Source organism: Elephas maximus, chromosome 7, assembly GCF_024166365.1.
Source record: "Elephas maximus indicus isolate mEleMax1 chromosome 7, mEleMax1 primary haplotype, whole genome shotgun sequence".
Classification (NCBI taxonomy): Eukaryota; Metazoa; Chordata; class Mammalia; order Proboscidea; family Elephantidae; genus Elephas; species Elephas maximus.
The window spans coordinates 120473421-120495335 of NC_064825.1; the positions used below are offsets into that span (position 1 = coordinate 120473421).

Sequence of the window (21915 nt, forward strand, 5' to 3'; positions counted from 1 at the left end):
ACAGAAGGACATAAGTAATGTGAAGAAAAATATTTCTTTAAAGATAAAATTATTTCAATCATGTTAGAAAAATGACTAAGAAACTGAGGCCCAACTGATGACTTTCCTTGGAATCTTGGACTATTCCAGCATTTCCCAGTGAGGCTTAAATCCTTGTAGTAGGAGAAGTGATTCATAAGAGAGATCACCAAGACTCAGATTAACAGATTTTATTAATGTGTATTAGAAAAAATAAAACTAGCAACTCAAATCTGTAATTTTTTTGGATATCGTTTAGAATCAATAAGAGATTTTTTAAGTGAGTAGATATAAAGAAAAAAGTAAAGGTGTGATTTATATATAGGTCTGGCAAAAACCATGAAGATGAAATAGTAATGACAAAAGCTTAGGAAATATTTACTTGATTTTTAGTTCAGCTGCAAGTACAACATGAGATTTTGTGGACTCTGATTCTGTTGTAATAATGATAGCTACTGTTCTTTTACTTTGTGCCAGCTAAATACTGTGCAATATGTGATCTCTATATCCCCACAACACCATTAGAGATAGTTATCGTTATCCCCGTTTTACAAATGGGAACTAAAGCTTAAAAATATTTCAGTACATCTCCTCTAAGGCTGTATTGCTGATGAATGACAGACCCAGACTGGAACCTAGATTCATATTTTTGACCAGAGCTTGTGTTTTTAATCAGAATATACTGCCCACCTAACCATACACAAGGTATTTGGTTTTCCTTTAGCATTTTTGACTTAGCAAAGGAAAGAGCTTTCAGGAAGCCTTAATTTTTAACCCTTTTCACTTTCTTTTACTGTTTTAGCACCACATTAAATATCAGCATTTGCTGAAGAAGAAATACGTATGTCCCCATCCCTCTTGTGGACGACTCTTCAGGCTGCAGAAGCAACTTCTGCGACATGCCAAGCATCATACAGGTATTTTTAAAAAATAGAATATTTATTAAGTGGCTAAATGCACTGTACCTGGAGTTAATTTTTATATGTAATATAAGGTAAAGGTCCAACTTTATTGTTTTGCATGTGGAAACCCAGTTGTCCCAATGCCATTTACTAAAAAGACTGTCTTGCCTTTTTGAGTGGAGTTGGCACCTTTGTTGAAAATCAGTTGGAAGACAGCTACCTGGCCAACTGGCTGGAAGAAAGCCATGTTTGTACCCGTTCCAAAGAAAGGTGATGTGACAGAACGCAGAAATTATCAAACAATGTCATTAATACCACGGTCAAGATTTAGCTGAAGATAATTCAATTACGGCTGTAGCAGTACCTTGACAGGGAACTGCCAGACATTAAAGCCAGCTTCAGAAGAGGACGCGGAATGAGGGATATCATTGCTGATGTCAGATAGATCTTGGCTGAAAGCAGAGAATACCAGCAAAATGTTTACCTGTATTTTATTGACTATGCAAAAGCATTCGACTGTGTGAGTCATAGCAAATTATGAGTAACATTATGAAGAATGGGTATTCCAGAACACTTAATTTTGCTCATGTGGAACCTGTACATAGACCAAGAGGCGGTCATTCGAACAGAACAAGGGGATACTGTGTGGTTTAAAGTCATGAAAGGTGTATGTCAGGGTTGTATCCTTTCATCATACATATTAATTCTGTATGCTGAGCAAATAATCCAAGAAGCTGGACTGTATGAAGAAGACTGGCATCAGTATTGGAGGAAGACTTGTTAATAGCCTGAAGTGTACAGATGACACGACCATGCTTGCTGAAAGGCAGAAGGACTTGAAGCACTTTACTGATGAAGATTAAAGACGTAAAGGAAACAAAAAATCTCACACTTGGACCAATAAGCAAAATCATATAATAAATGGAGAAAAGTTGTCAAGGTTTTCATTTTACTTGGATCCACAATTAATGCCCATGGAAGCAGCAGTTGAGAAATCAAACAACTCATTGCATTGGGTAAATCTGCAAAAAATCTCTTTAAAGTGTTGAAAAGCAAAGATGTCACTTTGAGGACTAAGGTGTGCCTGACCCAGGCCATGGTATTTTCAGTTGCCTCATATGGACGTGAAAGCTGGACAATGAATGTTGAAGAAGAATTGATGCCTTTGAGTTATGGTGTTGGAGAAGAATATTCAGTATACCATGGACTTCCAGAAGGACTAACAAGTCTGTCTTAGAAGAAGTACAGCCAAAGTGCTCCTTGAAAGCAAGACTGGCAAAACTTTGTCTCATCAGTACTATGGATGCATTATCAGGAGGGACCAGTCCCTAGAGAAGGACATCAAGCTTGATAAAGTAGAGGGTCAGCAGAAAAGAGGAATACCCTCAACGAGATGGATTGACACAGTGGCTGCAACAGCGGTCTCACACAGAACAGTCTTGAGGATGGTGCAGGACCTGGTAGTGTTTGATTCTGTTTTACATAGGGTTGCCATGAACTGGAACTGACTTGATGACTCCTAACAGTGAAAACATGGCACCCTTGTCAAAAATCAGTTAACCATAGATGCTGTGGATTTATTTCTGGAGTCTCAATTCTGTTCCTTTGATCTATATGTCTGTCTGATAACATACAGAGGGTACACTTACCACTTTAGATGTGGTTCAGTTTTTGTCTAGGTAATACTGAATTCTTTATATGTAAGCACTCAGCTTTCTCAATCTGTAAGAAAGGAAAAAACAAAAACTTAAATATAAAATCTTTGGAAAATTTAGTTGTTTACTTTCTAAATTGTTTACCTAGATCTGGGTTAGTGGTAAAATCAAGATCAGAATGCTAGTTTTCATGTTGCTATTTAGTTTTTTAAGTATGTCTTAATACTACTGAATGTATAACCATAAACCAAAACCTGTTACCATTGAGTCGATTCCAACTCATAGCAACCCTGTAGGACAGAGTAGAGCTGCCCCATAGGGTTTCCAAGGAGCAGCTGCTGGATTCGAATTGCTGACCTTTTCGTTAGCAGCCGAGCTCTTAACCACTGTGCCACCGGGGCTCACTGAATGTACAGACTAATGAAAAAGAAAAAGCAGTATACATGCTTCATAAATTTTGTTTATCAAAAGTGTTTATATATTGGCTATGCTCATAGATAGGTAGACTCAGCATTGTGAAAATGTCAACTGTACCCAAAGCAATCTACAAATACAGTGCAGTCCTGATCCAAACAACATTCTTGAACAAGGTGGGAAAAATAATCATCAACTTTATATGGAAAGCAAAGAGGCCTTGCATTAAGTAAAGCACTATTGAAGAGAAAGACTAAAGTAGGACTCAAACTAATTGACCTCCGAACCTACTGTACAGCTATGGCAGTCAAAACAGCTTGGTACTAGTACAATGACAGACACATTGGAAAATGGAACAGAATCAAGAACCAGATGTAAATCAGTCCACCTACGGTCACTTGATCAACAAAGGTCCAAAGTCTGTTAAATGCAGAAAAGACAGTCTTTTTAACAGATGGTGCTGGCAAAACTGGATATCCATCTGTGAAAAAATGAAACAACCCATTCCTCACTCCATACTCAAAAACCAGTTTAAAACGGTCAAAGACCTAGATATAAAACCAAAAATTACAAAGGTCATAGAAGAAGAAAACATAGAGTCAATGCTAGAGGTCCTAATATAGCACAAATAGGATACAAACCATAACTAACTATACAAACACTAGAAGATAAGCTAGATAACTGGGAGCTCCTAAAAATCAAACACTTAAGCTCATCAAAAGACTTCCCCAAAAGAGGAGAAAGAGAATCTAGAGACTGGGGGAAAAAAATTGGCTATGACAAATCCAACAAGGGTCTAAAATCTATAGGAAAATCTAACACGTCTACAACAAAAAGACAAATAATTTAGTTAAAAAATGGGCAAAGGATATGAACAGACACTTCACCAAAGATGACATTCAGGTGACTAACAGACCCTTGTGGAAATGCCCGCCATCACTACTAGCCTTTAGTGAAATGCAGAGCAAAAATACAGTGAGGTATACCACTTCACCCCAGCCTTACTGGCATGAATCAAAAAAGCAGAAAATAACAAATGTCAGAGAGGCTGCAGGGAGCTTGGAACTCTTATTTACTGCCGGTGGAAATGTAAAATGGTACAGCCATCTTGGAAAACGATATGGCGCTTCTTTAAAAAGCTAGAAATGGAAATACTAGACGATCCAGCAGTCCCACTCCTAGGAATACATCCTAGAGAAATAAGAGCCGTCACGTGAATAGACATACACACATCCATGTTCACTGCAGCATTATTCATGATAGCAAGAAGATGGAAACAACTGAAGTGCCATCAACAGATGAATGGGTAAACTACGGTACATAGTCACAATGGAATACTACGCAATAGTAAAGAACAATAACGAATCTGTGAGACATCTCACAACATGGATGCATCTGGAGGGCATTATTCTGAGGGAAATAAGTTGATCACAAAAGGACAAATACTGTATGTGACCACTATTATAAACTCATGAAAAGGTTTATACACAGAAAGGCACAAGCTTTGGAGGTTACGAAGGAGGGGAGAACCGGGGTGGGAAAAACACTAACTAGATTGGCATAGTGGTTAAGTGCTATGGCTGCTAACCAACCAAAGGGTTGGCAGTTTGAATCCGCCAGGCGCTCCTTGGAAACTCTATGGGGCAGTTCTACTCTGTCCTGTAGGGTCGCTATGAGTCGGAATCGACTCAACAGCACCGGGTCTTGGGTTTTAGATAGTATGTAAGTGGTAACTTTGGTGAAGGTTAAGACAGTACACAATACTGGGGAAGTCAGCCCGGCTTGACCAAGGCAAGGTCATGGAAGCTCCGTAGACACTTCCAGATTCCCTGAGGAACCAAACTACTGGGCCAAGGGCTAGGGACCATGATCTAGGGGAACATGTAGCTCGGTCAACATAACATGGCTTATAAAGAAAATGTTCTACATTCTACTTGGGCGAGTAGCGTCTGGGATCTTAAAAGCTTTTGAGCATCCATCTAAGATACACCACTGGTCTCACCCCGTCTGGAGCAAGGCAAAATAAAGAAAACCAGAAACACAAGGGAAAGATTAATCTAAAAAATGGACCGCTACTCCCCCAGCCTCCACCGGACAGAATCCAGCACAACTAGATGGTGTCCAGCTACCACCAACTGCTCTGACAGGGATCATAGTAGAGGGTCCAGGACAGAGCTGGAGAAACCCTGAGAGATGGTCCCTGGACACCCTTTTAACTCAGTACTGAAGTCACTCCTGGAGTTCACCCTTCAGCCAAAGATTAGATAGGCCCATAAAAGAAAATGAGACTAAATGGGCACACCAGCCCAGGGGCAAGGACGAGAAGGCAGGAGGGAACAGGAAAGCTGGTAATGGAGAACCCAGGGTTGAGAAGGGGAGAGTCGTAACATGTCGTGGGTTTGGCAGCAGTGTCTCAAAATAGTATGTGTATTAATTGTTTAATGAGAAACTAATTTGCTCTGTAAACTTTCAACTGAAGTACAATTTTAAAAAAGAAAGTGTTTATGCATTGGAAACAGTATTGCTTTTACTCTAAATTTACTTGTCTGACCATTTGCTTATTAATTACGAGCTAGGAAAGACACTTAGAGGAATTCTAAATAGAACCCTAACTACATTATTTTTCTTCTTAGATCAAAGGGATTATATCTGTGAATATTGTGCTCGGGCCTTCAAGAGTTCGCACAACCTGGCAGTGCACCGGATGATTCACACTGGCGAGAAGCCGTTACAGTGAGTATTTATTTACTGGCGATCGTCTGGGTTTCACCAAATTAAAAAGCAGGTATTGATTGGGGGAGATATTCAGTGGCCTTATTCTCTTTCCTTTGTTTATAGAGCAAACAGTAGGAGAAAAACCTGATTTTTTTTCCATCTAAGTAGCTTTTCCTAATCTTTCGCAAATAATAGATGTTACTGGGTTTTGCTTACATATGTGAACTCTAAATCCTCACCAAATAAGACTCCAAAATAAGAGCTCTCTGTATTTCCCTGCTTGATCAGCTGTTTCCTCTTCCGTTCTCCTTAGATGTGAGATCTGTGGATTTACTTGTCGGCAAAAGGCGTCCCTTAACTGGCACATGAAGAAACATGACGCAGACTCCTTCTACCAGTTCTCTTGCAATATCTGTGGCAAAAAATTTGAGAAGAAGGACAGCGTAGTGGCACACAAAGCAAAAAGCCACCCTGAGGTGCTGATTGCAGAAGCTCTGGCTGCCAATGCAGGCGCCCTCATCACCAGCACAGATATCTTGGGCACTAACCCAGAGACCCTCACACAACCGGCAGATGGTCAGGGTCTTCCTCTTCTTCCTGAGCCCTTGGGAAACTCAACCTCTGGAGAGTGCCTACTGCTAGAAGCTGAAGGGATGTCAAAGTCATACTGCAGTGGGACGGAACGGGTGAGCCTCATGGCCGATGGGAAGATCTTTGTGGGAAGTGGCAGCAGTGGGGGCACTGAAGGGCTGGTCATGAACTCAGATATCCTCGGTGCTACCACAGAGGTTCTCATTGAAGATTCAGACTCTACTGGACCTTAGTGGGAGGGAAGACTTTGTATTTAAAAGATAAAAAGGACAAAAAAAAATTTAAAGCATTTAAAATCTAGTAAAATAACTGAAGGGCCTGCTCTTTCCATTGTGGATCACAGCACATAAACACACCCACCCCCTATTCTCCCTCTGTTGTCCCCTTGATAAAATTGATGCTGCGTTTACCAGAAAGGTGGACACAAAAAAGAAGTAGTAATTCTTAAAGTGAGGGCTATCCTCATCCTTAGTTCCAGCCAGGCAGATTTCCTGCGGATCCCTTTTTCCAACCTGTAACTGATGTGCTTTGGATCAGCTTCTAACTCTTATAATCTATTACTGCCCTCTAAATGCCTTCTTCTCCTTCACTGCTGCCCTATGGTTCTGGCTTGTACCCAATGCAGCACACTTATCCTCAAAGTATCATACAGTTCTAATCTCCAGAGGCTGGCAGCTTGACTTGGCACTTTAGGGCCCCTTAGCAGGATGAGCTGTTAAAACAGCACACATCTCTCACCCCCTTTTCCTCCATTTCCCACTGGATTTCGGAAAGGAAGGACACACGGGGACCATCCCCTTCCCCTTTGACTCCAGCACTTCAGTCCCCCTCCCAACACCTCCATATGGTTCTCAATGGTGCTCTCTTGCTTGAAAGCAGGCTCCCAGGAGGGAGGGGGCTGCCTTCTACACAGTCTGACTGTAAGACAGAGCTCTATCAGTGAGACAGTAGAAAAGTCCCAGGCTAATGGCAGAAATTTGCACTTTGAACATGTGTGTTTTTGTGTTGTGGAACTGAGATTCCTTATTTATTAATGGAAAGTCTGATTTTTTTTTTTTTTAAATCTTCTTTGCTATATTTTGTGGGGCTAGGAGAGATTAGATTATTCTGACGTGGGGTCCTTTCCACAAGAGGTACTTTTGAAGGCAAGACATAGGCTTGAAGAAGCACAGCCAGCCTCTGAAAGCATAGCTCGCCAGTAGCCTTTGAAGACAGCTGGTCCTCAGTACTAACAAAATCACTACAATAGCCTAGTGCTTGTTGGGAGCCTTTATAGGGACAGATGTTAGGTTCATGGTAACTAGAGCTCTTGAGATTTTTAGAGCATTGAGATCTTGGAGTTTTGAGGGGATGAGGAGGATTGTTCAGGGTCTTAATTACTGATGAGAGATTTTCTCCTGTGAATCTGGCTTTTATTTTTTGGGGTTTTTTTTTTTTTTTTTGTCCTCACCATTTCTTTACACATACCTCCCAATTTGCCTGTCTGTGGCCCCATGCTTTGTTGTTGTTTTTTGCATTAATTTATCATTGGTTCATTCCAGCTGCCTAGTATCAGTGAAGGACACTGCCATTAGTGAAGGAGCAAGGTCTGCGGATTGTAAAATTTTCAGTCAAAGAAAAGTGCCCTGTTCTTCTTCTTCAGAAGAGGGAGGGCTGAGTCAATAGATAAAAGTTAATATATATCATAATGGCCTTGGCTTTCACCTGAAATCTGGGAATTGCCACTTCCATTGGAATGGGGATTTTCATGGAGTAAATTCCTGCCTGTGGGAGAGACAGATAGTTTTTTGGTGCAAGTTTATAATCCCCAGAATATTAAAAAACCTATTTTGGCTCATTTTTAGAGAATGAGCGGGGCAATTCTTATCCTTCTGTTTACTTCAGAAACTGAAATTGAAGGCTCGCCCTATTCATTGTTCATTGTCTGAAATGTGTGATGGCTGTTGGAAAGAATGAAGTTTTGCCGAGAACAAAATAAGAAGCAGCTTGTTTTTCACAAACACTAAAAGTACAAAGTTTATCAATTTTCTCTTTGATTTATTTTTCCCATTAAGAGGGGTAACAAAATGCCATCTCTGAAAGAGACTTAACTTTCACGCCCACTGGTGTCAGTGGTTGGGCTGCCAGGGAATGGGAAGTGAGACACCTACAGTAAATGGGCTGAAATGCACTGTTGTTTCTCTGCATTGTGTTGCAGGCTTGCCATCCCTCCAGTGTGGGGGTAGAAAATCGAATAAGGATAGAAGGGATCTAGAATATGCTTTCCTGCCCACAGTAAGGGCTTGGAATTGACTGGTATGTTGAATAGATTTTAAAATAAGAGTCCACAACAAAGGTGTTGCACTCCCATATCAGTCCATTTTGTGCTGTTCGCTAGCTAGCATCTGTCCCCACGCTCATCCTTTGTCTCCCAAAATTTCATTTGCAGTGGTTAGTCATCAGATATTTTAGCCACCTACACAAAAGCAAACTAGTATATAAGGAAATCTTGTCTTTCTGCAATGGGAGGAAATTTGTTCTCCATCCCTATACCACCCCACTCACCTCTCCAAAAGCAACTAGATGTTTCCAATGATGAGAAACTTTTTATTCTTCTCTTGTTTTGGATCCTCTTCCATTTGCCTGCAGTTTTCCTTCAATAAATTATTGTAGCAGTTTTTGCCATCAATTTTCAAATGTTTTTTCATGGACTTTATTTTTCCTTTTGGGAAAGGATTGCTAGCATAGTCAAGAGTTGGTATAAGTAAACTGTCTTATACTAATCCCTCCCACCTTGTCCTTTCTGATCCCCATACTGATTATGTCAGTGTCCTCCTCAGGAGCTCTTTTAAAAGTCTGCGTTTCATACCCTTCATTGGATTCTGTTATATGTATCTTTTAAAATAACTCTTACCACTGTATGTTCCCCATCTTGAATTGGCAATTCTAAATCCTGATATTGAGATTGAGCTACAGCTGTTCAGTATTTCTGGGAGATGTACTTCCCCTTCTTTGTGGTTGCTGAGGGTTATTTTGCGTAATTGGTACTCCTTAATATGCTTCAGAGAGTTTGGATAAACACTGGCTGGGTGGACTGGGAGTAAAGAAGATTACTAAGGTATGGGAAAGCATCCACATGGAGCACTTGAACCTGCTTTGTACCTGTTTGGAGAAAAAAAATTCAGTGTACTATCAACCTGACTAAGATTATTACAGTCTGGTGGTTTGAAGTACCATTTTTTTCCTCCTGTCTTTTTCCCACTTTCCAGTGTAGTACTCAAGAAAATTGAAAAATTGTAATGGATCAGTTTAAAATATTTTATTTCCTCAAAGCCTTTTTTGCCTGTTGTAACGTGCAGGACCCTTCTCCTTTGATGGGAGAGACAGGTAGTTACCTGAATGTAGGTCGAAAAGGTTATGTAAAAAAAAAAACTATAATAAAAGGGATACTCTGCTTTTCAAATCCTTGTTTTCTGTTAATCTAGGTAAGGCATACCCAAAATAAATATGTAAAGAAGAAAAATAAAAGTCTTCATGGAAGCAACTTGTCTTCCTTGGTTGTACTGGGTTATAGTTAACTTAGGTATGAAACACTTGAAGCTACGAAGTGCCTCAGAGCACATATTATATGGGGGTTACTATTGTTTGGTGTTGTTGAGAACTAGATTAATTCTTGATTTCTAATGCTAAAATGCCATAGGATTCTGTGAATATGCAGCAAGCTGTTGGAAATCCCTCTGATGTTTCCACAGCCTTCTACTAGGAGAGGTCACCATATTAATCTAGTAGAGGAACACTAAGGATACTGTGAGGTTAATTTCACTCAGATAACGGCAAAACCTTGATAGTGTTTCATAAGAATCCTTCACAAAACTCAGTGTTTATGTGAAGCACTAATTTTAAAAATAAACTAGAATCCTCCTGCCTTCTTAAATGGCCTGATGTGACAGCTGCCCAGGCCTCATTTCTCTTTTTCTTATATTTCTTTTTTTTTTTTAACCTATGGAACTTTGCCCCTGAGAAGGCATGTATTTTAACTGAGAGGTAGCATCCATGGTATCCAGTAATGAAAGCTGATTGATTCATTTGGGGATGAACCTTGCAACCCTTACCCAATTAGCATCATCCTCTTACCTACTGAGTTAAATGCAATAGAATGACAGCTCTCCAAGCACCTTTTAACTCTTTTGCCCTCATTTCAAAGCCCAGCTCATTGTCTTACTTTGTTAAGAAGCATATGATGTGACTGGGATAGGGAAGAAAAAGAAAAGCACGTTGTCACTTGAGTGAGACTGGCTTAGAAATGTTACCAAGTCAGTGTTGGGTGTTTCCTTTCCTTTAAAGAACAGGCCTAAACAGTACCTTCCTCATCCGTAGCTACTAGGAAGGCATCATGATTGAAATTAGAGATGCTTCCTTGGTTGATTTTTATCAAGCGTAAACTAAACCAGCTTTAAGCAATACTTAACAAAAGAACAGGAGTGAAAAGTTGCTGCAGTTTTAAAGGAACTCTTTTTATACAAGTTTTGTTTCTTGAACAAAAAGTGAATCGTAAGGAAAGAATGAGATTGGAAAGTCAGTGGGAGAAACAGCTATAGACGTATATTTAAATCTTGAGTCTGTTGGATTTTGTGCATATTATTTAAACTCATTAAGCCTTGGTTTCTTCATACATAAAATGGGGGAAATATTTACCTCATAGAATTACCTGAAGGATCAAATGAGGTTTTGCCTGTAGCAAAGTATCTAGCCATGGTAGATACGTAATAAATGGCAGCTGTTATCTATAATAACAACTTCATATTACTGAAACTTTACCAGGCTAAGAAAGGAAAAAAAAAAAAGCATGGGAAGCATAAGAGAGGGTGATAATAAAATGAACTGACTATATGTGTATATAAAATAGGTTACATTAGGCCTGGGTATCGTGAGGATTAGTGTGATAGTGACCTTATTGCTAAGTACAAAAGCAAAACAATGACACAAAAACAAGTATGCTAAGCGCTGAGTGGGGGAGAGAGATGGAGACGGACACAGTAGGAAAAAAGAGCTGATTAAAAAGGGGCCTTTGATTCCACAGGCATGAAAATCCACAGCCAGGAATTCGCTGCCACCTCTGAGTCAGGCAGGGGTGGGGGTGGGGTGCACAATCCCATTAGTAGAGAATGCCCAGTGGATTTAGTCTGTGAGAGTCACATTTCTTATTTGGACCAGTGTAGATAAAAGCAAACCCAGCTCACTTGTTTCCTGGGACGGTTGAGTTAGGGGATGGCTTTCGCAGAGCACTCACCGCCGACCCCTCACCGCCGGGACCTCTGTAGCCGCTCTATCTGGCTAGCAAGGAAGATTCGTTCAGACCTGACTGCTCTTATGGAATCTTATGTAAGTTGCCTGTTTTGCTGTTGTCTGTTTTCACTCCATCTCTTCTGATCCAGGCCCTTGCCATCATCCTCCAGCACCATTACCAATTAAGAAAGCTTTAATCATACAGTCATTTATGTTTTGGGACCCGTTGTTTAACATGGCCCCTTCCCTTGAGAAAACTCATGTGACCTGATTTTCTTCCTCTAGGTCGGAATCGACTCGATGGCAACGGGTTTTTTCAAGGGCTGTTAGGAGATAATGTCATTCCTTCAGTAAGATAGAGTTCTAGGTAGGATTGGCTATGTGTCTTGGAGACAGTTCCTACTGTACCTACATTCTGAATTCTGTCATAGTAAATAACCATGGGCCCTTAAAGCTTTGAGTTTTTTTTCATGTTCTGAATTTTTTAACTGTGTAAATGAAAGGCTGAGTGAGGTTTAAAGGATTGAGAGCAGCAATACTATGAACTGGGGAGAAATTTGTAAACCCAACCAATTTCTTCTATACATTATTAGCCATTTATTTTTTAATCTTGTATATCAGCGGTGTCCCTGAACCTAAATAGAAAGGTCACCTAAGGTAACAAAAGGATCCTCCATAGAAAATTCATTGGGGACTTGTCGAAGTGCCAAATTCTGCCATGAAGTTCCCGATTGATTTTCTGATGGATTCCCATCAGTCTGCACTGAAGACTTGCTGTGGAAATACTCCAAGCCCCTGTGCAGAGCTGTGAATTTACGTTCTCTAAGAATTGGTTTCTTTTCATACAGTCCCATCAGTCAGAAATCAGACTCTTCGAAATAACCAGTTTTTCACTTTTTCCCACTGCATTCCTTAAAGGATTGTCCGCACCATGGAGAGTGGACAGTGTGGAGAATGAGGTTAGAAAAATCCTACAATAGCTACATTCTAGAATTTCCTAGGTGTGGCAATGTGCCCAGGTATGTTTAAAATACCCAAGTGTGATTAAAACACTCCAGTCTCTAGGAGACAGTTTGAAGTGGGGAGGAAAAAAATTTCTAGACAAGTGGTTTTTAACCTTTAGAATCTAATGAAAGCTGTAGATTGCCCCCGCAAAAAAAAACACATTTTTTTTTATTCAAAGTAGTATGTATAGTTTTAGAGTGTGGGGTTTTCCTTAAGTCCAGTCATGGACCCCAAATGAACAGGTCCTAGTGTAGACGTTTTCTTTACAACTTGGGACCACCTTGACCAGGGAGGTAAGTGAGATTTTGAGATTTGGGGGTGTGTGAATAAGGGCGTTGGGATAATGGCAGAAGGCATGATGCTTTCCTGTGTCCTCGGCCAGGTCAATCATCAGGGCCTGAACAAGAATGTCAACCTGGACTCAGTAGATGGAGTGCCAATGGCAAGCACTGATCAGTGGAGCAAGCTGACAGAAGCAGAGCGACTCCAAGAGAACCTCCAAGCTTATCGTACCTTCCATGTTATGTTGACCAAGCTTTTAGAAGACCAGCGGGTGCATTTTACCCCAACTGAAGGTGACTTCCATCAGGCTATAAGTACCCTTCTACTCCAAGTTGCTGCCTTTGCTTACCAGCTGGAGGAGCTGATGATGCTCTTGGAGCACAAGATCCCCCCCAACCAGGCTGACAGAACGTCTGCTGCTGTTGGAGATGGTGGTCTCTTTGAGAAGAAGCTGTGGGGCCTAAAGGTGCTGCAAGAGCTTTCGCACTGGACAGTGAGGTCCATCCATGACCTTCGTGTCGTTTCTTCTCATCAGACTGGGATCCCAGCACACGGGAGCTAATGATCAGAAAATGTAGCAGTTACCCTTTTTGCCTTGCTTTCTTTTCTAATGGAATATACATAGCTCTCTGGGACCTCACTTTCCCCATCTTAACTTTTTGAAAACCTCCAAGACCACAAATATTTTCATCAAGTAGGGTTAGAGACATGGGCAAATGGGCACGTAGGTTTAGTTTGGGGTGCTGTGCGTGTGTTTGGGAAGGTAAAGGACGGGCTGGGAGTAATATCCCTTCACCGCAGTGCTCTAACCTTTTCTACCCGGTAAATAGCCTGTCCTTCCTCATGGAAGGAATATATTTTTAACTCTAGTTCTGGATGACTCTTCTCAGAAGACTGAGTGAGCTAAAAATCATGAACTCTCTAGTCAATTCAAACTCGCAGATAATAAAAATAGCAACTAACATTGAGTATCTACGGATATGGAGGCATTATGCCAGGGGCTTTATATATATTATGTATCATTTTCACAACAACCCTGTGAGTGTTTGGCAGATGAGAAAACAGACCCACAGAGATTCGTGACTTGGTCAAGGTCACACAGCAAATGTTCGAGCCCCGTTATTTGTCATTCCAAAGCCTATGTGCCCATTAGAGGCCTGGTCATGAACCTGTGTTGCTGCATCTTTAGCTGAGGAGAATAGAAAGATGTACCTATGAAATATATCCCCAGCACTGAAAAAGCAATCCCCATTACGTGCCCTGATAGAGCCGTGGCACAATTTTAAGTGTCGAAAGCAGTTATTTGTTGCCCATACATGGTAAACAGAGCAGCCGGAGATCAACAAACTTCTGAACGTAGAAAGCTAGATATGTGTTATAATACAGCCTGGTTAAAGTGCCCACTAGGGTTCTTGAATATTGGGTTGGACACAGCTTGTACCAGGTTACCTCGCATTTACTATAATCAGTGAGACAGTGATACTGGCGCTGTAACCCAAGCATTCGTATACAGCGGGTGGAATACTACTCAGGTTAAAAAGTCACAGAACCCCTTTGCCACACATTCTCTGGACTCAGTCATGAGGAGAGGGTGAGGCCCACTCTATCCCCACTAGAAATGCCAGAGATTGCACCAATGTACAGTGAAGCCTCCCTGCTGCACAACAAAGAGAGAGGCTTGGGCATTTAACGTTCCTGTGAGACCACGCGTAGTACGAAAGGCACTAACTGGTCAATGTGGGCATTAATGGAAAAGGTGATTCCTAGTAAGCCTTGTATACTAAAGGTGCCTTGTGAGTCTAAAAGGTCCCAGGAGTGTTTTTTATACTTACGCACTTAATTAAAATCCAGTATGTTTATTCTCAAATCTTAGTTTGGGGGGCCCAAATGAGTTTGAGGCTTCTCTTGAGTTTTTAGAGACAACTGTGTTCTTAAACCATGATTCAGGAAGGTTTAGTGCCCATAGGTTTCACAAGGCGGGAATGGGTAATTCAGCTTGTGTCCAGACTCCATCGAGTCACTATTAGGTGAGGACTCTTGACTAGGCATTGCGGACAGACAGCGTGCTTGGTAAAGTAGAGGGTCAATGAAAAAGGAAGACGCTCAACAAGATGGATTGACACAGTGGCTGCAACAGTGGGCTCAAGCACAACGATTGTGAAGATGGCATACGTAGGGTCGCTGTGAGTTGGAACTGACTCAGTGGCACCTAACAACTGCGCTAGGCATTGTGGCAATACAGGGGAAGTAAGGCTTTGATCTCTGGTATGCATTTGTGGAAGCAAGGCCTTATCCGTATAAAATAAGGGGATAATACCAGATTGGGATTGTAGGGCACAGGTTTAAGTGTTACTGAGTGTCTTGGTCATCTAGTGCTGCTATAACAGAAATACCACAAGTGGATGGCTTTAACAAAGAGAAGTTTATTGTCTCACCGTCCAGTAGGCTACAAGTCCGAATTCAGGGTGCCGGCTCCAGGGGAAGGCTTTCTGTTTCCGTCGGCTCTGGAGGAAGGTCCTTGTCAATCTTCCCTTGGTCTGGGATCATCTCAGCGCAGGAACCTCAGGTGCAAAGGACGTGCTGTGCTCCCAGCACTGCTTTCTTGGTGGTACGAGGTCCCCACTCTGCTTGCTTCCCTTTCCTTGTTATCTCTTGAGAGATAAAAGGTGGTGCAGGCCACACCCCAGGGAAACTCCCTTTACATTGGATCAGGAATGTGACCTGGATAAGGGTGTTACATCCCGCCCTAATCTTTTTTAACATAAAATTACAATCACAAAATGGAGGACAACCACACAATGCTGGAAATCATGGCCCAGCCAAATTGATAACACACATATTTGGGGGGACATAATTCAGTCCATGACACCGAGTTCAAACGAAGGAGATGAACGAGAGCCCAGAAGGTTGGCTGAATACAAAAGAGAGAAATTAAAACCAAAACCCACTGCCATCGAGTCGATTCCGACTCATAGCCACCCTATAGGACAGGGTAGGACTGCCCCATAGAGTTTCTAAGGAGTGCCTGGTGGATTTGAACTGCCGACCTTTAGGTTAGCAGCCGTAGCACTTAACCACTATGCCACCAGGGCTTCCAAGAGAGAAATCAGGAGGAGAGAAATAAGGGATAGTTGCCTGGTTAAAAGAAAGCTAAACATTCGGGTCCAGCTACCAGTAAAAAAAAAAAAATTTTTTTTTTTGATTAATTTTGCTTCGTGCATAACTTTGTACAGGTGTATAGTTCGCCACCAAATGCATAAGGCTAATTTAATTTAGCTTTTCCTTATATAAATTGTTCTGCTTAAGAGCATTTTCAATTGATAAAAGTATCTGCTAATTAATGTGACGCTCTTAAATTTACCTGGGTAGTATTTTAGTCTCTTTTGTTTAATGGAGAAGGATGTCACGAAGATTTCTTACTGGGGAATGATCAGTTATGAACTAACCGACTCTGAAAGAAGTGACCCCTCCCCAAGGGTGTGTTTTATATCCAGCAGATGTGGCAGGGCAGACATCTGCAGAGGTTTCAGAAATCAGTGAAGCCTAGCTTAAGCTCTCCCGAGTTGCGTTTGAAGTATAAACATGAGAGGCAGATCTGAAGAGGCAGAGGATCCAGAAAAGGTACCGTTGAATGAAAGGCAATAGGAAGTGTGAGTTTCAATTGGGGCACAAAAACAGCAAGTGCTTACTGAGTGCATTCCCAGCACGCTAAAAACTACATACCAGTTTCTCCTTAAGAAACTTAACAATATGCCTCAAAAGAAATATGGTTAGAATAGGCAGAGTGAAGGGGAAATGAGCACTTAGCCATATTAACAGAGACATGAGCATGTATGAGATCTCTGAATGTGTAGACATTGCATCAAGTTTATCTGAAATGTATAAAGCGAATTAAGAGCCTGACAATAGGCCAGTGTTCTATCCATGGGTTTTATCTTATAGGTAGGGATGATGAAGACACTAGAAGTATGTTTTTTTAAGGATCCACAACCCAAAAGGAATTTTTGACCTTTAGATTTTAGATCCCTTGGTTCTTAGATATATATACGGATAGGAAAGTTTTTGATGTCTGGGGAACCATATAAATATGAAAACTGTATTTATATAGAGAGAGTTATTTGTAAAGTGCATGCATTTAATTCCTATTCTCTAACTCATTTTGTAAAGAGTATTCCTTCCATCCCGCTGGCCCCAGGAAAGTCCTCTCTGAGATTGCGTTTTCCTGAATCCATCAAGGAATTGCATGGGTGAGAGTTGAAAAATTTTGCGTATACTGATTTAATAGAGTAACTTGGTAAAGGCTTGCAAATTAGCACAAATTTAAAGGCCAAGCATGGAATAAACATTAGCTTTAAGATAATCAGGTTGGGGGTAGTGAAAGTTTTAGTAAGAATGGAAAGTGTAAAGTCATAGCGTTGGTATTGCTGTTATTTCAGGCCGCTGTGGATTGAAGCCCAATGGATGACTCATTGTTGTGACCACTGGTAGAGGGAGAGGACAAGTAGATATTTCAGGGAGCCACATCTGCAAAGTTCTTTAGAATGACATTTCTGAATCTTCAGCTTCTCATGAAGGCAGCTGAACACGCTTCCCTCTTTATGGGGGTAAAATAAAGATGCAGGAAACTGAGGGGCCTCTTTCCCTACCAGAATGTGAAGGAATTGGTGAAGAGAAAAAAGGAGGGGGGTGTAAAAGGAGTAAAATTTGAATATTACTCCAATTGATTTATTAAATATATTGTTGCTGCTATTAGTTGCCTTCGAGTAGATTCTGACTCAGGGCAATCCCATGTGTGCAGAATAGAACTGTGCCCCACAGGTTTTCATGGCCATGACCTTTTGGAAGCAGACTGCCAACCTTTTGGCTAGTAATCGAGGGGTTAAATGTTTGCACCATCCAGGGACCCCTATTTACATATGTACACACTCATACAAACACACTTTCAATAAAAGACACTAGCATAATTTAGGCCAGGGCATTCTTTTAAAAAAAAAATTGGCCTACTGCCTCATCCCATCTCTATGTCAAGCATCAAACCCAAGAATGGAGCCCTCTGAACACTGGTACATTGAAAAAATAAAAATGATAAAAATTCATCTTTTGACTCAAAAGTTCGTATAGAGTCTTGAGGTCTATAGATAATGACAGACTAAAAAGACAATAATTTGATCTTTTGATGAAATGTGTGTGGGGCGAGAGAAGAAAATATGTGTGCATGTGACTCTTACCATAAAATATATTACTTGGCTCCATTTTTGGCACATAGGAAATAAAAGGTGCAAGAACAGCTAACAATAAAAACTACGAGTTCTTTGATTTCTGTATTTTGAGATGAGCAAAGGAGGTTTCAAGTGATGTCAACATTGGAGGAAATATATTCCCCCCACCCAGGGCCAAGCTCATTCAAGTGTGCTGGGTAAATCTTCAGGATGCCGGGCCACTGGGCTAAACTCCCAAGGCCAGTCAGCCCCTCCACTGACAGGTTAATGTGCTCTGCCCTCTGGCTATGCTGTTTTATCTGCTAGCCTGAAAACGAAGATTCCTTTCATATGATGTGATTGTAAGCATTTGACACCCCCCTCCCCCCAACAAGCCTTTAAAAGGCAGAGAAGAACCCAGATTAGGCCATTTCTAATCAGTTTGAAGGTAGAAATTATGGTTAAAAAAAAAAACAAACCTGCTGCCATCGAGTTGATTCCGACTCATAGTGACCCTATAGGGCAGGGTAGAGCTGCCGCATAGAGTTTCCAAGGAGCGCCTGGTGGATTGGAACTGCTGGCCCTTTGATTAGTAGCCGTGGCACTTAACCACTACACCACCAGGGTTTCGCAGTCAAGTTGACTCTGACTCACGGTGACCCAACGTGTGTCATAATAGAACTGTACTCCATAGAGCCTCCAAGGCACCTTCAGAAGCAGATCGCCAGGCCTGTCTTCCAAGGTGCCTCTGGGTGGGTTCGAACAGCCAGCCTTTTGGCTAGTAGTTGAGCACTTAGCTGTTTGCACCACCCAGGGACTAGAAATTAAGTTGTGGCAAATCGCAAAGGAGAAAATTTGAGATGCTGCTGGGATATTGCCTATTTCTATCCACATGTTCAAAGTAGTATGGGGGAGAATAATGCATTTATTATTTGCCATGTCAGGCAGCACTCCTCTGTTTTATGCCATGTGATCTTCTAAGATTTCTCTCTTTTACAGAGGAAGGAAATGAGAATGAGCATTAACTTGCTCAAGTTCCCTTGACTAGTGTGATAGGGCTAGAGTATGAATTCTGACTCCAAAGCTCAGTCCACTCCACTCCACAGTCATAAAACGCCTGATAATTGAGATGACGTGCTGAGTTCTATTCATGTCAGTAATTCACTTCCCTTAGAAAAAGCCAGTACGGACTTGTGCCAAATCTTGCTCTAGGACAAAGCCTACGTTAGTTTCCAAACCTTGGGACAAGTCACTTTTTCTCATCTTCAGAATCATTTATGAAATGGACAGGATGGCAACCAAATTTGACAGGTCGTTACGTGGTTTAGTCACGATTGACTATCTGAAAGTACTTGTACATGACATACAAACATCGCCAAGTGTATTTAATCTAGTGTCTCACCTTGGATTCAGCTTAGATGTTTGATTGAAGAGAGAGTCTACAAGAATCTCAGAAATAACAGTGGCTTCTCAGATCAAGGAAACTCTGGTGGCATAATGTTTAAGTGCTACGGCTGCTAACCAAAAGGTCAGCAGTTTAAATCCACTGAAACTTGGAAACTCTGTGGGGCAGTTCTGCTCTGTCCGACAGGGTCGCGATGAGTTGGAATCAACTTGATGACAACGGGTTTGGTTTTGGTTCGGTTTCTCAGATCAAGCTGGTCATAGCCTGTTGCATCTTTGGGCCTTTGGCCACTAGAGGCTGACTGAGTCTCACCCACAGCCTCCAGGAAGCATCCACCTTAGAGCATTGAGGCCCAGGCAGTTCAGAAGACAACTTTCACAGTGGGAGGGGCCAGACAAGTCCTGGAAAAGCCTGGCAAGCTCCAGAGGGAGCCAAGGAAACATGCAAAACCAAGGCAACACCCCAGGATTTGTTAAAGCATGCACTTAGAATCATCCCCCCTACCCACGCCCTCCTCTTAAAGGAAAAAATTCAAACTTCATTTACTTCGATCTTTTCATTAAATACATCACCACAAGAGAGCCAAAGAGGTTCAGCAATCTCTCCTGGTTCCCCAGCTAGAAATTGGAAGATTTAGAACTATAGCTAAAGTTCAGGGCATTCTCCACTGCACCTCCCTGCTTCCCTGTTCCAAAAAAAAGAAAACCCATTGCCTTCGAGTCAATTCCAACTCATAGTGACCCTAAAGAACCGAGTGGAACTGTCCCTTTATGTTTCCAAGGAATGGCTGGTGGATTCGAACTGCTGACCTTGTTCGATTAACAGCTGAACTCCTAACTCCTAATATGCACCACCCGGCCTCCGTATTAGACCAAGTTTATTTGAGGAAACATCTGATATATCTTACATCCAGCGCCATGTAGCTCCCTTATGTCCAATAATCCTTTGGAAGCTCCAGGAACAACTCGCAACCTAGACTTTCTGCCACCTGAACCCCACCTCCCACTATAATTTGGTGGTCGTACATGCTGTTCCCTAATCTGATGGCAGAAGTGAAACACATTCTGAGGTAAATGAATTCACGTTCATGTGGTAATAGCAAAATATGCTGTTCTTTCCAGGATAAATGACATTTGAACGAAGTCCCAGGGAAGCTTTTTAAAAATAATGTTCTTTAGGCAGATGTCTGTCTTTAGGTTAGACCAACCCTTATACCATGCCACTAGATAAAAGGTTGGGGCCACTTTCTCTTCTCTTGCTTCACAATCCCCAACTCCTATCCCCAAATCTTGGGGTGGGGGAAAGTTGGAGAGTTATACGAACAACTTCATAGGCTGCAAAGAAAATCTCAACATCTCCAACCTGGTTCTAAGCTCTACAGCTCAGTCTTTCAGAGGTGTCCTGCCCTACTCCAATCAAATTTATTGGCAATATATATTGAGGCCTCCTTTGAGCTAGTACCAAGGATACAGAAATAGATAATAATAGTAGCAAACTTTTATATGGTGCTTTCTATGTGCCGGTCATTGTTCTAATTGCTTTGCACGCATTGTCTCCTTTTGTTCACATTAAGAGCCCTATGAGTTAGGTCTAAAACGAAACCAACCCGGTTGCTGTTGAGTCAACTCTGACTCATGGCTACCCTCTGTGTGTCAGAGTGGAACTGTGCTTCAAAGAGTTTTCAATGGCTTACACTTTGGAAGTAGATTGTCAGGCCTCTCCTCCGAGGTACCCCTGGGTAGACTTGCGGCGGAGCACATTATATCACCCAGATACTCCATAAGGTAGGTACAACAATCCTTATTTCACAAATAAAGAAACAGGCACAGAGAACTGGTAGATTCTCGCTCTTGAAACACTCCTGATCTCTTGAGAGAGACAGCAAGTACACAACCAACTATGACACAAGTCAGGTGTGGCTAGTGCCACAGGTATAACAAAGCTGTGGGAGCTCAGAGGAAGGACAGATTGGAGACAGCTTCTCTGAAGAGGCACTTTTGGCAGTTACACCTTGAAGGGAGTTGGGCTTGATATTTTCAGGTAGAAGCAGCAGCACTTGTGATGGCTTGGCTGCTGGAAAGCATATGGCACGTTTGGGAACATTTGCCAAGACTGGAGCTCAGGGTTCTCTGAGGGCTACTGTGAGAGATGAGAAAGAGTGGTGTCAAGTGAAGATGGCTAAAAGAATCCATGGAAAACTCTTGAGGAGGGGGAGTGCTAGTCTGTACCCTACATTTTAGAAAAAATAATTCAGGGATCTATGTAAAAGCTGTATAGGACATGAAAGCAGGTGGAGGCAGAGAGGATGCTGTAATGCCCAAGGTAATGTGTGTTCAGTTATTTGCCAGCAACTACTTACTCAGCAGCTACAAGGTGCCAGGCACAGTTATAGGCACCAGGATACAGGAGTGAGCACAACATAGAGTTCAGAGTCCTGAACTCTGAAGTTTGCACGCTGGTGGGGG

The 21915-nt window shown here is 41.7% G+C and overlaps 2 protein-coding genes across 3 annotated transcripts in view; both read left to right on the forward strand.

The window, feature by feature from the left end:
* ZFP91 (ZFP91 zinc finger protein, atypical E3 ubiquitin ligase) overlaps positions 1-9750 on the forward strand; it is a 34772-nt gene extending 25022 nt beyond the window's left edge. The window contains exons 9-11 of one of the 2 annotated variants that reach the window (XM_049892007.1): positions 821-935; positions 5623-5722; positions 6018-9750. In XM_049892007.1, coding sequence (XP_049747964.1) covers positions 821-935; positions 5623-5722; positions 6018-6528 — 726 coding nt within the window. In that variant the 3' untranslated portion in view covers positions 6529-9750. The remainder of the gene's footprint in view (positions 1-820; positions 936-5622; positions 5723-6017) is intronic. The other variant, XM_049892006.1, reaches the window with a different exon arrangement.
* A 151-nt stretch (positions 9751-9901) lies between these two features.
* CNTF (ciliary neurotrophic factor) lies at positions 9902-18889 on the forward strand. The gene is made up of 2 exons (XM_049892028.1): positions 9902-11656; positions 12948-18889. Exons 1-2 carry the CDS (start codon positions 11543-11545, stop codon positions 13407-13409), a joined length of 576 nt encoding a protein of 191 aa, XP_049747985.1. The 5' UTR covers positions 9902-11542; the 3' UTR covers positions 13410-18889.
* Positions 18890-21915: the final 3026 nt, after the last annotated feature.

Coding starts and splice junctions, on each gene's coding strand:
- CNTF (XM_049892028.1), top strand. CDS start 11,543: ATGGCTTTCGCAGAGCACTCACCGCCGACCCCTCACCGCCGGGACCTC. Junction 11,657..12,947: donor CTGCTCTTATGGAATCTTAT/GTAAGTTGCCTG, acceptor GTCCTCGGCCAG/GTCAATCATCAGGGCCTGAA.